A 17,194-nucleotide genomic window follows, 5' to 3' on the forward strand; every position below is an offset into this window, starting at 1 on the left:
TGTTATCGATATATATATTGAGTATTACAATTTTAATACAGTTTCTTCCTACCATAAAATGTTTATACATTTTTGGCACCCTCTGTATGAAAATGGAGATAGAAAACAAAAAAGAGAACCAATCAGAAATAAAGAATACTATAAGTGAAACAAAGAATACATTAGAGGGAATCAACAGAATAGATGAAGCAGAGGATCGAATCAGCAATTTAGAAGACAAGGTAGCAGAAAACACCCAATCAGAATAGCAAAAAGAAAAACGAATTAAAAAAAACAAGGACAGTTTAAGGGGCCTCTGTAACAACAAGTATACCAACATTCACATCATAAGGGTAGCAGAATGAGAAGAGAGAAAGAGCAAGGAATTGAAAACCTATTTGAAGATATAATGATGGAAAACTTCCTTGGCCTGGTAAAGGAAATAGATATACAGGCCCAGGAAGCTCAGAGATTCCCAAACAAGATGAACCCAAGGAGGCCTACACCAAGACATATAATTAATTAAAATGCCAAAGGTTAAAGACAAAACGAGAATCTTAAAAGCAGCAAGGGAAATCAGTTAGTTACCTAAAAGGAAGCTCCCATATGACTGTCAGCTGATTTCTCAAAAACTGCAGGCCAGAAGGGACTGATATGAAATATTCAAAGTGATGAAAAGCAAGTACCTACAACCAAGATTACTCTACCCAGTGAAGCTATTATTTAGAATTGAAGGACAAATAAAGAGTTTCCCAGATAAGAAAAACCTAAAGGAATTCATCACCACCAAATCAGTATTATAAGGAATGTTAAAGGGACTTCTTCAAGATGGAAAAAGAGTAAAAAATATAAATCATAAAATGGCCATAACTACACATCTATCAATTGCTTTCAATGTAAGTGGATTAAATGTTCCAATCAAGAGATGGGGCTGCTGAATGGATAAGAAAACAGGACCCTTGCGTATTGTGCCTACAAGAGACACATATCAGACCAAAAGACACAAAGAAGCTGAAAATAAAGAGATAGAAAAAGGATATTTCATGAAAATGGAAACAACAAAAAAGTTGAGGTAGCAATATTTATATCAGACAAAATAGGCTTTGAAACAAAGGATATAAAAGGGAGCAAAGAATGACCCAGTAATCCCACTTCTGGGTATTTATCTGAAGGAACCCAAAATGTTACATTGAGGGGAGGTGTGCATCAATATATTCATTGCAGCATTGTTTACAATGACAAGATGTGGAATCAGTATGGGTGTCCATCGATGGGTAAATGGATAAAGAGTAAGTGGTACATGTATACAATGGAATATTGCTCAGCCATGGAAGGGAATGTGTTCTTGCTGTCTGTGGCAGCATGGATGGACCTGGATGGAATTGTGCTAAGTGGAGTATATCAGACAGAAAGACATATATGCAATGTGATTTTGCTTATATGTGGAATCTAAAGGACAAAAAGAAAACAACAAAACAGAAACAAACTCACAGATACAGAGAACATTTTGATGGCTGCCAGATAGGAAGGGGTTTGGGAATGAGTGAAAAGCGGGGAAGGGATTAAGAAGTACAAATTGGTTGTTCACAGTAGCCGTGGGGATGTAGGGTATAGTATAAGGAATATAGCTAATAATATTGTAATAACTATGTATGGTGTTAGATGGAGACTAGATTTATCAGGGTGATAGATGGGAAGGGGGTTGGAGGATAGGGTGAAAAAGGTGAATGGTTTAAGAAGTACAAATTGGTAGTTACAAAATAGTCATGGGGATGTAAAGTAAAGCATAGAGAATATAGCCAGAGATACAGTAATAACTATATATAGTGCCAGGTGGGTGCTAGTCAGGGGGATCACTTCTTAAATCATATAAATGTCTAACCACTATGCTATACATCTGAAATTCATATAAAATAATATTGAACATCAATTGTAATTGAAAAATTAAAAAGGGGGGAAGGTATAAAACAAAAAGTCATGGGAATGTAATGTACAGTGGGGAATATAGTCAATAATATTGTGATAACATAGCAGTGTCCGATGGTTGGAGGTCACTTCTTTATTTATATATATATGTATATATATAAATGATGAATAACTATGGTGTACACCTGAAATTAATATAATATTGTATGTTAGCTATATTTTAATAAAAATCTTTTTAAAAATGAGCCAACTACATGCTGTCCACAAGAAACTCATTTAAAATATAATGTTAAAGGTAGGTTGAACATTAAAAGAATGAAACAAGACACATCATGCAAACTATAACCAAGAGAAAACAGGTGTGGCTATACTGATACCAGAAAAAAAATAGACTCCAGAGGAAAGGAAATTAAAAGGAACATAGGGAGACATTACATAATGATAAAAATGATGATGACAAAATGACGTAAGGACTCAGATCACCAAGAAGACATGACAGCCTGAGAGATGCATGAACCGAGCCACGGAGCTGCAGGTCACTGAAGCACAAACTGGGAAACGAGAGAAGAAACAGCCAAATCCCCAGTTAACTGCAGACTTCAACACCCCCGTCTCCTCAACGGATAGAATAATTAGAAAGAAAACCAGCAAGGAGACAGAAGAACTCAGCACCACCATCAACCAACAGGACCTAATCAGCTTTCATACAACACTCCAACGAACAGCAACAGCGCACAGCTTCCCTTCAAGCACCACAGAATATAAACCAAGACAAACTATATCCTTGGCTAAAAACAAACCTCAAAAAAAATGTACATAAATTGAACTACACAGATACAGTGTACCGATGCCGATTTTCTGGTTTTGATATAGAAAATATAACCACTGGGAAAAACTGAGTGAAGTTCACAGGACGCCTCAATACTACCTTTGCAATTTCTTAGGAAACTATAAACATTTTAAAATACAAAGTTAAGAAGGTAGACTTGACACAAAAACTACAGACGATTTCATTTACAAATATGTCTGTAAAAACCTTTAAAAAATGTTTGCATATTGAATCCAGCACTACATTAAAAATAATAGTGAATATTAAAAATATATTAACTGTTCAAGACAAATACAATGAGTGGCTACTTAATATCTAAGGCTCCTTTGTGCCAAATGATAGGCAAGGCTAGAGAGACAGGCATGGACCTTTTCTTCTCACAGGGCTATTTTAGATGAGGTAAAGAAGGTCTCTCTGAAATCTGAAGGTTGGGGTGCACTCAGCCACTCAGAGAGAACATTCTGGGAAGCGGGACTAGTAAAAGCAAAGGTCCTGAAGTAAGAGACAAATAGCCCTGTGCATAGCCTAATCAGTAAGCTGAGAAGTCAACCTGGTGAAAGCATCAGGAAGGGAAGGAGGTACGACATGAAGCAGGAAAGGTAGCCATAGTCAGATCATGCAGGTTTAACTCACACATTGGTGACATGTATTCTGGTCCCAAGTATTCTTTGCTTAAGAAAGACAAATACCATATGGTTTCACTTATATGTTCAATCTACAAAAACAAAACAAACAAACAAAACAAAAACAGACTCATAGAAACAGAGACCAAAGGGATGGTTACCAGAAGAGAAGGGGTGTAAGATGGGTGAAATGGGGAAGGAGAATATAGTCAATAACATTGTGATAAATTTACACTGTGACAGGTGGTTACTAGAATTCTTGGGGTGACCACATAGTAAGGTACAAAAATGTCGAATTACTATATTGTATACATGAAACTAATATAACCAATATAAGACTGTATACCAACTATACATAAATAAAAAAATAAATTCTAAAAGAGAAAACAGCTTTAAATTTAAAGGCATAAATAGGTTAAAAGTTAAGAAATTCACAAAATATTCCTTACTAATACTAATCAAAGGAAGCTGCAGTGGTGATATTAACATCAGACATAATGCTTTATCCCTAGGAGACAAGGAAATGCTCAATCAAAGAAGCCAGAGGTCCATTAACAAAAAAAAGAATCCATACGTTATTACTTATTTACATAAAATGCTATAAAATACAAACTAATCTACAGTGACTGAAAGCAAATTAATAGTTGCCAGGGGCTGGAATGGGAGTAGGGAGGGGATGGGTTATAGATAGGCACAAGGAAATGGGAGGGAGGAACGATGGATATGTTCATTATCTCGACTGAATATACATTTGTAAAATATCATCAAATTACATATAATAAACATATGAAGCTTATTGTATGTCAATATAGACAACAAACAATATAGGTAGGTATAGTGAATGAATGACACATCTGGTGTTTCATGCCAACACAATGATGGGTTACATCAACAAATACTGTTGGAACAACTCAGTGATGGTAAGATGTGTGGGGAAGAGAAAAGCTGGATTCGTACTCATTCCTTATGACAAAGTTTTTTGAAGCAAAGATTTAAGATTTAATCATGAAATCATAAATGTATAGAATAAAAGAGGGATTAATATTTTATAACCTTAGTGAAGAGAAGTCCTTTCCTAAGCATGCTGGCAAACAAAGAAGCTCTAAGCAAAAAAAAAAAAAAAAGAAAAAAAAATTGATAAATGTGACTCTGATATTAAAAAAGCAAACAGCTCAAAATACAAACAACTGACAATTTAAAAGACCAATAATACTCAGTTGTGTGTGGCAAAAGTAGCTCGATTTATACAACAGCTGAGTGGGAAATTTTTATATTACTTTTGGAGAGTAATATCAAAATACAAAAGATCCATATACTTTGGTGTAACAATTCAACTTTCAAACACCCTAGAGAAACACACACAGATGTGTAAAGATATGACAAAAAGCTTCCGTTCAGAGTTGCTCATCTTAGCAAAAAACAATACATATTTGTAAAGAGTTCAAACAGTACAGAAATGTCTAATATAATGGGAAGGCCTTCCATAATATCACAGCTCACAGCTTAATTCATTTTCTCCTAATTATTTTCCACACATGTATTATCTCTTTTTTCCAAAAATGAGACTATACTAACAAGCGTGTTAGCAGAAAAAATAAACCTAAAAATCCTATGTAATAACTTGCCCTTACCTGGCTTCTCATCACAGTCTTTCTCCAATTTGGTACCTCTAATAAATCCAAAATCCAATTTCACTTGCTAGAGCTATTTAAAAAGTGCTCTTTTCCCATAAATCTATAAACTACTTCAGTGCGTCAGATTTCCTGGCTCAGTCAGAAAATCCTTTGCAGCTCTGGGTAAACACATAAATTCTGTTTTTTCTTGCTCATCCAAGAAAACAAATACAAAAGCACATCAAAAGCAAATGCTATAGATGCTTGCTGCTTTATGTAATTGAAACTAGTAACTTTTTGCTGACATTTCTACTTTCTTTAAAAGTGTGTATTCTCCATTGTTTTGTTCCTGAATAAACTTTATGGGATTCTATAATACTGAAGAAGTTTCAGGAAAAAGTAACATTCAGTGGTTGCCGCGTCCAGCGCAGACAGGAGGGCTAGACCTGAGGGGGAAGAGTGGGAGATTAAGAGAAAACACAGAGACAGGATAGTTGGGATCAGGAAGTCCACTGTCCATGGATGGCAGATCAGTGGCGCAGTTTTTTTCTCTCACACGGTTTTTAAACAGTCTGGAACAGGAGTGTCCAAACTTTTTTCAACATTTTTCACCAAGGGCCGTATGCGGTAAAATACACAAACAGCCGGGCCACTCACTCGAGGTGAAGTACGTATTGCTTCACCTGGTTTATTTAAGTAAACTAAATATATTTTTGGAATTTGTGCGAGCCAATTAACAATGGATCATGGGCCACAGTTGAACCGCGGGCCACAGTTTGGACACTCCTAGTCTAGAACAATTGCCTATACAAGCTAGTATTAGTAGAAACAAGCAAGTATTAGAAGAACATACTGTTCTGTGAATATGCGAGTTTGTATGTCTGTGGCTGTCATTGTATTATCTTGTTCTTTCTGGGGGAATATGTGGAGGAGAGGCCTCCTTTCAATGACCTTGCAGGCCGTAAGGTCCTTGTCAGCGTATATCCTGCTCTCCACATCTCCCCCTTCTCTTTTTGGTTTAAGACGTGGTCTATGAGTCTCATATATCATATCAGAAAATAGATTTAAACCAATCACCCTTGTCTGTTGAAAGTGTCATGAATGTAATAATAATTGTTGCATGCACCCTTCCAGGGGACAAAACATTTATGTTGAAACTTACTGAAAAGAATAGATGGAGAACTGAAGTTATCACATCAAGAATTTCTCAAATCATTGAATACAGCCACAGAGGCAGAAGCTCTCCTAGCCGAGGGGAAGGTGGGGATCTATGTCCACCTTTATCAACCCCATGAGTATTTAGATGACCCCCTGAGCGACTGTGCCTGTCTTAGGTTGTTCCTTCCTTGAGGAATCTTACCCGTCATTGACTAACCAGCCATCTTTTTGGGGTCGACTTCTCCAGATGGCCCCTATGCGGCTGTGCCTGTCTTAGGTTGTTCCTTTCTGGAGGAATCTTACCCGTCATTGGCTAACCAGCCATCTTTTGGGGGCCGAGTTCTCCAGATGGCTCCTATGTGGCTGTGCCTGTCTTAGGTTGTTCCTTCCTTGAGAAATCTTACCCGTCATTGACTAACCAGCCATCTTTTGGGGCCAAACAGGGAAATATAAGGTGTAAGCACAAAGGTGAAGTAAAGTCTCTGAAAGGATCAGTCTCTTATTTTTATTAGGAGGGCTGGGCACGAGACTCTCTGTATTATTTGTAAGGTTATATGCCCTGCTGCTGTATTTGTGTTATCTTGTTCTTTCTGTGGGGAGATGCTGAGGCGAGGCTTCCTTGCATGACCTTACAGGCTGCAAGGACCTTATCAGCCTACATCCTGCTCTCCACAAGTGGTTATACATTGAGAATGAGTAACCACTGAGTTTATCCCAGGCTCTTCCAGTCATCCTTTGTATTTATCAAGTCATTTTGCTTTGTTCCACCAATCAAAAGCTATACTCACAAAGGGTTTTGGAGTAGTGAGATTGGGCAATGCCTACTATCCACATTAGGCATTTTGCTGTTTTTTTATCACAAGCCTGAACACAAAGATGTCCAATGACTGGGCATCCCCAGATAGTCCAGAGTTAGGAAAGAAGTAAAACTGTGTAGTGTCACCAGTCATGATCAAATTCGGAGGAGCTACAACTAAACTGCCTTCTGTATGTCACACTGAGATACAAGGAAGAACACTGGCCCTTCCTACGATTTCTTCTTTCAATCCATCATCAAGGGGGAAAAAGGCTGGCTGTAACTGCAGTCTGCAAAGGAGGGATCGAGCAGCCACGCCTCACCTCCTTCACTGGATCACTAGTAAATCAAGACGAGGGCTGACAATTAAGTTCACAAACTCATCCTAAAAAAAAAGTGCTACGTACCTCATTGCTGAATATCACTATGGTTACCTTCGAAGTACTCCCCTTGGGAAGCTATGCACTGATGCCAGCGCCTAATCCACCCTTCAAAGCAATTTTGGAACTCTTTATCTGGGATGGCCATCAGAGTTGCTGTTGTATTATCCTTGATGTCCTGAATGTCATTAAAATGTCTTCCTTTTAATATTTCCTTTATCTTCGGGTAAAAAAAGAAGTCAGGTGAGTAGGGAGGGTGTTCCCATACAGTTATTTGTTTACTGGCTAAAAACCCCCTCACAGACAGTGCCGTGTGAGCTGGTGCATTGTCGTGATGCAAGAGCCATGAATTCTTGGCGAAAAGTTCAAGTCATCTAACTTTTTCACACAGCCTTTTCAGCACTTCCAAATAGTAAACTTGGCTGTTTGTCCAGTTGGTAGAAATTCATAATAAATAATCCCTCTGATTTCAAAAAAGGTTAGCAACATCATTGCAATAAGTTTGCGAACTTAATTGTCAGACCTCGTACATACTGAAAGGTATGAAGTGGGGAGGGTATGTGCTGGGGGCAAATGAGGTTGTACAGAGTGTGGCTTCTTCCCTAAGTGAAACTCAAAGTGTAACTGAGGATACAAGACTTAGGAAAAGCTCCTGCAGCACTATCCAACAGAAATATAATGCAAGCCACATGTAAATGCTCTGCAAGCTGTAGTCAAAAAAGTAAAAAGAATCAAATGAAACTAATTTTAATATTATTTCATTTAGCCCAATATACCCAAAATACTATCATTTTAGCATACAATCAATATAAGAAAATTAATCAGCTACTTTACAATGCTATATTTTTTTTGTAAATGCAGTATGTATTTGACACTTAGAGCACATCTCAGTTGGGATGACCATGTTTCAAGTGCTCAGTGAGCTTGGTGTGGCTACTGGATACCATACTGAAAACTGCAATAGCAGTTACCCTCCCCCTTACCCTCTGATAACGACAAAACTATTGTCTGTGTCTATGAGGTTTTTGTTTCTCTTGTTTGTTGCTTTCAGTTTTATATCCCACATCTGAATGAAATCATATGGTTTTTATCTTAGCAAAATCCATCTTCTTCCAAACCAACTGGGCTGATATTGCAGAAACTAGTTATGCTTCAGCCCAAATTTAAAGTATAAGCTTATTTTATTTAGCTTCAGACCATTTATTCAGCTAAACAGGTAACACGGTATTAATCAGATTAAAGTCATTTGTTCAGTTGTTGTTACATGGGCGACTTTGCTTCATTCAATCCAGTATCAATAGGTTGCATTCTAGCCTTAGAGTTATTTAGCAAATACAAATTTATGACACAAGCTACAAAGAACAGATCCATGCAAATCCATCCCCCCACCAAAAAAAAAACAACAACCTCAAAATACATATGTTAAGGACAGTGTGTTAGCAGTGTGTACAACCTTCTTTGTACACAATAGGAGTTGGTACAGCTCCATTCTGCAATCTACAGAAGCCCTGAATAGGCATACATGTAGGTTGAAAAATCAAATTTATCTCCTGCATCCAATAGTACTCTTTGCAATAACTCTGAAAATATCTTCCCGAGTCAAACATTTGGAAATTTTAATCAAATCATTTTCTAGTTTAGAAATCCATGCCCACGTGCACAGCAGAATCTTATTAATGGTATACTGAACACAAGCATGCAGCTACATAAACTTATAAGGAACTTGTCGTTTTAACATACCCTAAGACCCAATTCACATTAGATGGGTTACAACGAGGATGGAGCAAAGTAGTTTTAAAAACCTCCTATGATAGATGCACAGGATTGAAAATGCTCCTTCAATGCAATGTGGCTGCCAGTCTGTACCGCGCTGGTGTCTCAGTGATTAAATCCTTTAGGCTCCAAGGACCCACAAAGAGACTCTTTTGTAAAGACACAGTTGCCTTGAAAGATTTACTGCAGCTTGCTTCAACTGCTCTCCTCAAGAACTGTTAAAACAATATAATTGTCAAACTAGTGTATTGCTAATCTCATTTTTATTGTTACCATTTGCCACTGAAATAGCTCTTTAATTGTTTGTTTTGGAGCAGGCACATAAAATTTCATGACAGTGATATTTTGGCACTGTCATGGAAAATCTGCCATGAATAAAGCTTTTTTTTCCCCCCAATGAAATACAGTTTGCCTCTATTACTTGGCATTAAAACGATTTACTGAAGTAGGCCAAAACATAAACCACTGAAATAAAATGAAGGGAGATTGGAATCACAGCAAAATGCAAAGGCTAATCCATCCAAACTCATGCTTAAAACACGTTTAAATGCAACTTTTGCTCTTCGGAAAAGTGGCAGAAGGGGAAAAGAATGCCTTCCATCCTGCCCGTCCAGCCACACTGCACTCCCAAACCAAGCTACCGGCTCTTCTGCGGGCTCAGGTTCTTCAGGAACCTGCATTTATTAAGCAGATACCGACGGTCTTAGTGCTGTAGATCCTGAAGTCTATGGAGGAATCCATTCAGCTTAATCCAATGCACGCTGCCTGAGCCTCCACTGCCCACCCAACACACTGCCCACCCTGTGCTACCAACAAAAAGGCAGTGCTCTCACCCAGGTGGGACTGGCCGGGAAAGCAGGACCCAGAGGCTGTGACGGCTCCCGTTTGTAAGCAATCAGCTCCCTGGCTTTCCCACCGCTGGGCCTGCCAAGGGCCGAGATACTGGAGGCTGGAGCTCAGGATTAACAACATTCTGCCTGCTCTCTGCCCTCAATGTGGTGTTAGCTCTCCTGGGCCCTTGGATCGGACCTCTGAGACTGGCTCTGTCTTTTATATTCCCTTCCCCAGTCCTTTTGGCTGATCTCAAAAACCTTGGTGAGGGAGACTTGCAGGGAACGCCCAGGTCCAGCTTTCAATATGTTTCAAGTTTCCAGTACAATCCCATGACCCTAAGCCCGATTCTCTCCCAGTCCCAACCCGGGGGCGGAGCAGCCTACCTCCTCACAGCACATACCCCCACAGCACAGAGGCTCTAAAAACAATTTTTTTTTTAAGTAGAGGATACTACCTGATTTTAAATGGCATAAATTACTAGCAAAGCCAAAAAAATATGACAAAAATCACAGCATAAAGCCTTGCAAGATCTGGTCCCAAACTGCCCTTCAGCCTCACTCCATACACTTCTCCATGGTCTCTGGTTCAGGCCAGCTAGAACTCACCCCTCCTCCAAGCTGGACTCCCCCTCCCCTCACGATAAGGCCCTCAAGGCCACATTTAAAGGTTACTACTTCTGGGAGACTCCTCTCCCCACACTGAGCACTCAGTCACACACACCCCTACCCCTGGGATCCACAGCCAGTCTCTGCCTCCCTCCATTAAGCTCCCACCTGATCACGTGCACACACATGGCTCATGGTGAATCCAGATATTGGGCACCAGACAGGAGGGAGCACATGCCCCCTGAGTTGGCAGTTGCAATGAGATTGCTTTTATCTTTTTTTTAATAATAAAAACTACTCTCAATTGGCTATATATCTAACCAGTTTGATCCTTACTTGGAGCTTTTCAATCTAGCACACAACCCCAGAAATCTTTTCTTAAGATTTGTACACGGCTATTTTGAGTAAATGGGACATCAAATTCAGAATTCTGCTCTCTTCATCTTCACTTTGCTCCAGGCATCGGGGAAAGACACAGAAGCTACCTGCAATTCTTGCCCATCAGAAGAGAAAGGTTTGCTTTCTTAATAAAAATATCTCGGGGAGGATGCACTGCTGGTAACAGCCCATCTTATGAGAAACTCTAGAAAAGAAGAAGGAAGTTATATAGCCTGTAATCAGGCTTTCAAAGCAGCAAACAGAAGCTGGAAAATAATTATGGGCTAAGAGTAAAGAAAACAGTAATCAAGAGGTCAGAGTGGACCACCAGCTGAATGAGTGAAATTATTCTGTTTTTTTAATGGGTGGCTAGAAGACATAAGCAGTAGCCAAGCATGCAGGGCCCTTTTCATGTCTTCCCCTGACCAAATCATTGATAGAAGCTGCTACCCATACACTAGGCCCTTAAACTTAGAAAGCACACCTAACTGAAGAATAAACTGTTTCCTGAAACTAGGAATCCAACAGTTAGTTCTAAGATGCACCATTATTTTATCAAGCACGAAAAAAAATGCTGTCCATAAACTATGACATTGGTTTCTTATTACTTAGAATTTTCATTTTAGTTTTGTTGAAAGAGCTCTTTTAGACTGATTCAGACACATCCTTATATCACCCTTGGGCACTTATCCAAAGAAAAATAAAAGGAAAATAAATTGGTTAAGGCAATGACAACCAAGTCGCCTGGCTGAAAGCAATTGCAAAAAGCCATTGATTTGGAAAGTACATCACAGTTTCAGAAATATTAAAACCTAAAAAAAATGTACATCATAAAATCAATAACATGCTATCTTATGTGTTGATCGGTGACAAAAATTTTAAAAGGACAAGGTAATAGTTCACAGGACAACTGCTACAAAGATAGTTCATTGATTAAAATATGTATTTATATAGAGAAAAAAACTGAGATTACTCAACTGAAGAAAGACAAACGTAGAACAGGGACTTAACAATATTCTTCAAGGACATTAATGTTTTGGCCCAAAAAGCAGTGATTTCCAACTGTTTTTCCTTTACTTTCGGAGCAGTAGGACCTCTTTTTAAAATACTATTCTACAAGAAACCTGTGTATGAAGCTGTTCTGGTTGGAGAAAGAGCAGGATCCCACACATGCCTGAGAGGTCACAGAGCTCAGGACCAGCTGAAAGCCTGACCTGGAGAGCAGATGTCACCTTCTACCCACTTCCTACAACAGCTACAACACAATGACAAGAGTGGAGATTGTGACCTTAATCAATTAAACACTTATTGTCGTTTGTAAAATATGAAGCCTTGCTAGGGGCTCGTTAGACAAAAATTCATCAAGTACGGAGGGGTTTTGGTAACCTACATGAAGGAATTTCTACGTGTGGATTTTTAGACCTTGAGATGATCACCAAAGGACAGATGGAGAACTTGTTATCAGTCCCCGAAGGTGCTGCAGTGACCGTAACAGGTTAGAGGCCCTCCTGCCACAGCAAGGGGTGAGTCCCCTCCACCCCGTTAAGGCCTTTCTAGCTCAGTGCTCTCTACATCTGCTACACTCTTTTCAAAGGCACGCCAGCTGCAGCAGACTTTGGACACCACTGACTCTTGCCCCATGCCCAACCTCGTGGCCAAACCCAGCGGTTTACTGCACCCATTGCTCTCCAAAACAAATCCCATTCCACAAGCAGTTAGCAAGTGACGTACACCCTGCTGCAGGGAAGGAGGGGTACAGACCACTTGGCAAAGCTTTCAAATCCCCTTGAAACAGCTCTTGATCTCCATGCTTCTTCACCTCCTTTTCGTCTATTCCTTCTAACACTGCCTCTAAAAGCCCCTTTTATTTGAAGCGATTCAATCCAGGCTCTAACCCACTTCCCATTCCTTTTCCCTTAGCAAATCCAACCAGTTCCTCTAAAAGGGAAAGGGTGTTGTGGAGCTAACAAAGATAACGTTTCACCCGAGAGCCATTGCAATACACAGACAACTTGTAGGTTACTACTGTAGGATGATTAAAGAAAGCTAATCTTCCATGTGTAGAGTTATCAGACTATCACAGTCATTGCTCCATGGACGACCAAGACAGGTTAAGCTGAATTGGCGGGTCTGTTCCCTCCTTTGTCCCTTGTGCTGTCAGCTAGCTATGGATAGAAAGTTTAGGGCAAAGGGAGATAACCCACCCAAACACAAAATGACATTTCTTTGGTTTAGGGTCCTCCCTTGCTATAAGCACCAGCTCAAGTTTCACCCGGGTTTTCCAATCTGTATTTAGTTTAAACAGGGATTTAAAAGTCAGTTCTGCAGCCCATTTTATTCCCTCCACACAGGAACAGGAGATGAAAGGTTTTCTTTAACAGATGGTTTCCAATTAAGCTGCATTCTATGAATAAATGGTGTATGGAGGCTCAGCTCTTCTACATTATGAAGAAGACAACTTTCTGCCCATCGGCATAAAACTGTTGATCTGACCCAGTGACTACAAAGTCAGAGGGCTTCCCACTGAACATCAGCAAACTCATACAGCGGCACAGCCATCACCAATCTGCCCTCCCTCCACAAACCAGCCTCAGATGAAGTATCTTTTCTATTTTAGGTAACATATGGTTTAAGTCAATAGAAATGAAATGCAAAGGACTGTGACAAGTGAGCAGGTCATTAAGTGTCCCTATGCAATTTCACAGCTGGACAGAGCTCAGACAAGGAAACTGAGGCCCAGTAAGGTTAAGGAAGATGATGAAGGACACGCAAAGCCTTGTGGGCAGTGTTAGGGTTAGAACCCAACTACCCAACAGAGTCAAAACTATTAAAAAAATTTTAAATTCCATTTGAATTTCAGATGCATATTTCTTTTCTTACCGGAATTACTTCAAAAATGAGTGGGATCAGTTTGCTTTCTTCCACAAGTCTGTTAAGAAATAAAAAGATAACCACACATTAGGGAGCTCATACTTAAACTGCTGCCCGGATATGAAGCTCTGCAGCCCTGTGTTTTATTTCTTAAATTCTGTGACCGAGAAATTGTATAATTAAATACATGCTCATTTTTAATACACTGAACTACATCTATTAAACACAAGACATATGAAGCTTCTGCAAATGACTACTAGCTTAGCCTTACTGATCTGTAGCAAGTAAAATCTCAAATAAATTGATATTTACAAATGAAAAATTTTATTAAAATTCACAATCATTATAAAGACCATCAAAATAGGCAACGCCAGCTAAAATCATATAACCAATCATCACTGCAGTTAAATTATAAGCATGCCACATTATAATCTTTCATGTATGCCCCATTAGATAGCTTCTCAGCATTATTTAATGTACAGTGATTTTTAATAATCCTTAACTTTAAAACAGGTAGACACCAATCACCCAATTGACTTTAGGTACTTCCTTCATTAAACCCAGTTTAAAAAATTGTCATCTATATAATAGAAGAATTTTTTCCTGCCATTGAAGAGAAAATAGCCTTGATTCAAAAGTGACACTTTTTTACAGAACAATACTTCATCTCTAAATATGCCTTTATTCCAAGGGTCAGTAAATTGTTTTCTGTAAAGGGTCAGACAGCAAATATTATAGGCTTTGTGGGCCACACAGTCTCTATAGCAACTACTTAACTCTGTCACTATAATGAAAGAGCAGGCATAAATACATAAATGAATAGGCATGGCTGTGTTCCAGTAAGATTTTATTTACAAAAACAGACAGAGTGCCATATTTGGCTCACAAACTATAATTTGCCGATCCTGCTTCAGTTTAAAAAAATCAGATTCCTTAATTTTATTAGACTTTACTGTGTATGATAAACTGTAGCACTTAAGCTTGGTGCCCTCGTTGGAGGCTTGTGCAGTTTGTCTGTTTCACAGAATATGCCAGGTGGGTGGAAAGGGAATTTATCACCTGGCCTCCCTAGAGCTTGTTTGTCTGTGATAATACATTGATTTAAAAAAAAAAAAGAAAAAAGAAAAAAGCCTATGAGACTAGCCAAAAAAAGATGACAATGTTTACAAATATGTTTTAAGGGAAAGTGAGATACAAACAGTTCCCCAAAACTGAAGCACTTAGAAAGGCCTCCCTCAGTATCTAGCAAAAACAAATGTGATTATTTCTGTAGTTTCAGGATATTAGAGGGGAAAAGCTGTGACTACAAATATTAAATACATTTACATTCTCTCACTTTTCTGGGCAACTGAAGGCTCGGATCCGAGAATGAAGCTTCTTTTCCAACATGGCTGGGCAGGACGGGAGAAGCACAGACTCGATACCAGGCACAACTACAGGCCCACACTAACCTTCCCGATCTTCCTCAGCTTCCTGGATGTTAATCAGCTCTCTGCCTTAACAGGTCATTTTTTTTTATAACATATACTGTTATGAGGCCCGGGCTGAAATGGCCAAGCTCATACATCTCAGAGTTGCCCTAGCAACCAAAGCCCAGAAGGTCACAGGGACACAGACACCATTGCTTCTTCAATGGCACCTGGAAGTCACAGGTCCTTCTATCCCATTCTCCCTCAGCATCAGATGCAGAAACATCCACTCACAGCACCAGACTTTTCACGATAGTATTTTAAAACATATTCTAGTATTAACACATGGCTATATCATGACCTTAATTCATTTTTTTTAAGTGGTGAAAAAGTTTATTAGAAGAGATAGTACACTCCAAAGAATCAGGAGCAGGCACAGCACTAAGAAAAGCGGCTCAGGGCTCAAGGAGGTATTATTATTAGGAGAGAAAGTACACTCCGAAGGGTTGGAGCAGGCCCTGAGCGGAGGCAAAGCTCAAGAGAGGAGCTCGGGGCTCACTGCTCAAGAGGACGACCTTAATTCCTTCTTAACAATTACAGCTAGCTGTTCTTCAGATCTCTGCATGATGAGCAGGCTGACCTGGACCGCCTCTCAGCCTCCTGGCACTCTGAAGTCTAACGTTCCAGTCCTCACGTTCTTCTGAATACAAACAACCACAGCGATTTTGTTCTTTGAGTTACTCACATCATTTAGAGCCACAGCTGGTAAATAAAAAGGGAACTCGAGCTAAAAAAAAATTACGCTTAGTTAAAAAAATTTTTTTCTATGACATTTTCTGTGGTTCGTGGATTAACCTCAAATGCAATTCCAAAAGAACTCGAATGCAAGAGTGGCTGTGAACATTTACAGCTCCGCAAAGCAGTGTTTTTCCAGACTGTGAGAAGTGACTGATAAAGAGAGCAATGAGTTTACTGGGTATTGACTAGCATTTTCTTTATTACAAATATAAAATAGAGACCATCCAAGAGTGACACGCACAGGATTGTTCCGTGACATTTTTGTTTCCGGTATAGGTATGCATGTGTGTCCTGGGGAATGACATAAAAGGCATTTTTTTCTTTTTTTTAACCACGAGTTGTAGATAAAACATCTGAAATCCCCAGACTACAGATTGCTATGAAGACAATATTCATTTGTCTTCAATATGTTCTTAACATTTGATTTAAAAACTCAGTCTCCTTTTTCTAAGCATCTCCTCTCATACCAACACAGGTCCAGTTAGTGGCTCGGGTCTCAAATGATCAAACCCTTGATTGGCTCCGAGCCACGGGCCACTCAGCTGTCTTCCTCTGACGGGTACTATGGAGAGCAGCCCAGTCTCAGGCCTCTGCAGACCAGGGAGCACCAGGTTCACCTCTAAGGAAAATGGATGTGGCTGATTCTTAGGGATTATTCGGGCAGCAAGTCTGAAGTCATCATAGCAGTAGACTTTGGAGAACCATGACGCAAAAGGCTATCTTATTTGGGGTTGTGTTGTGGTTGGCTGCCATGATTTAAATCACCAGTTACCATTTTACTACATGAGCCTGTTTGTTGTATCCTGAATTCTAAACGAATGAAATCTCTATGGTTTGTGGACAGCCTGGAGGACAGGAAGGAAAGAGATTTATCTGAATTGTTTTAAACGAAAAACAAACGAAATAGAGATCTTTTTGAAACCATCCCTAATCTTCAAAGGATTGTGAAGATATGAACTACATTACAGTATACTTTTCTTCTTTTATTTAGCCATCTAAGCACACTTCATTTAATTCCAGATGAGTAAATTGAAATATACTCCGCTTCTCAAATCTCATTCTTGGGATTACTTTACCGTGTTTTGTGGGGGAGGGGAGGTTTGGGGGTCGTAGGGGTGGTTTTCTCTTAACAGTAAAATTTTATGATAGATTGTGGGTGGTTAAAGGGTTCTCTTTACAGGTTTTATTTGGGAAGATTCACTGGGATTTGGTATATTTGTGG

At 39.3% G+C, this 17,194-nt stretch overlaps 1 protein-coding gene across 6 annotated transcripts in view; it reads right to left on the reverse strand.

The window, feature by feature from the left end:
- Positions 1-17,194, reverse strand: part of ULK4 (unc-51 like kinase 4) — a 386,569-nt gene that overhangs the window by 190,943 nt on the left and 178,432 nt on the right. For all 6 annotated transcript variants that reach the window (XR_013994883.1, XR_013994884.1, XM_081072450.1 and 3 more), the window contains one exon: positions 13,775-13,823. Coding sequence is in view for 4 of the 6 variants with exons in the window: in XM_081072450.1 (XP_080928576.1) it covers positions 13,775-13,823 (49 nt within the window). In the remaining 2 variants the exon portion in view is untranslated. The remainder of the gene's footprint in view (positions 1-13,774; positions 13,824-17,194) is intronic.

This window comes from Rhinolophus hipposideros (genome assembly GCF_964194185.1).
Source record: "Rhinolophus hipposideros genome assembly, chromosome: 14".
Lineage (NCBI taxonomy): Eukaryota > Metazoa > Chordata > Mammalia > Chiroptera > Rhinolophidae > Rhinolophus > Rhinolophus hipposideros.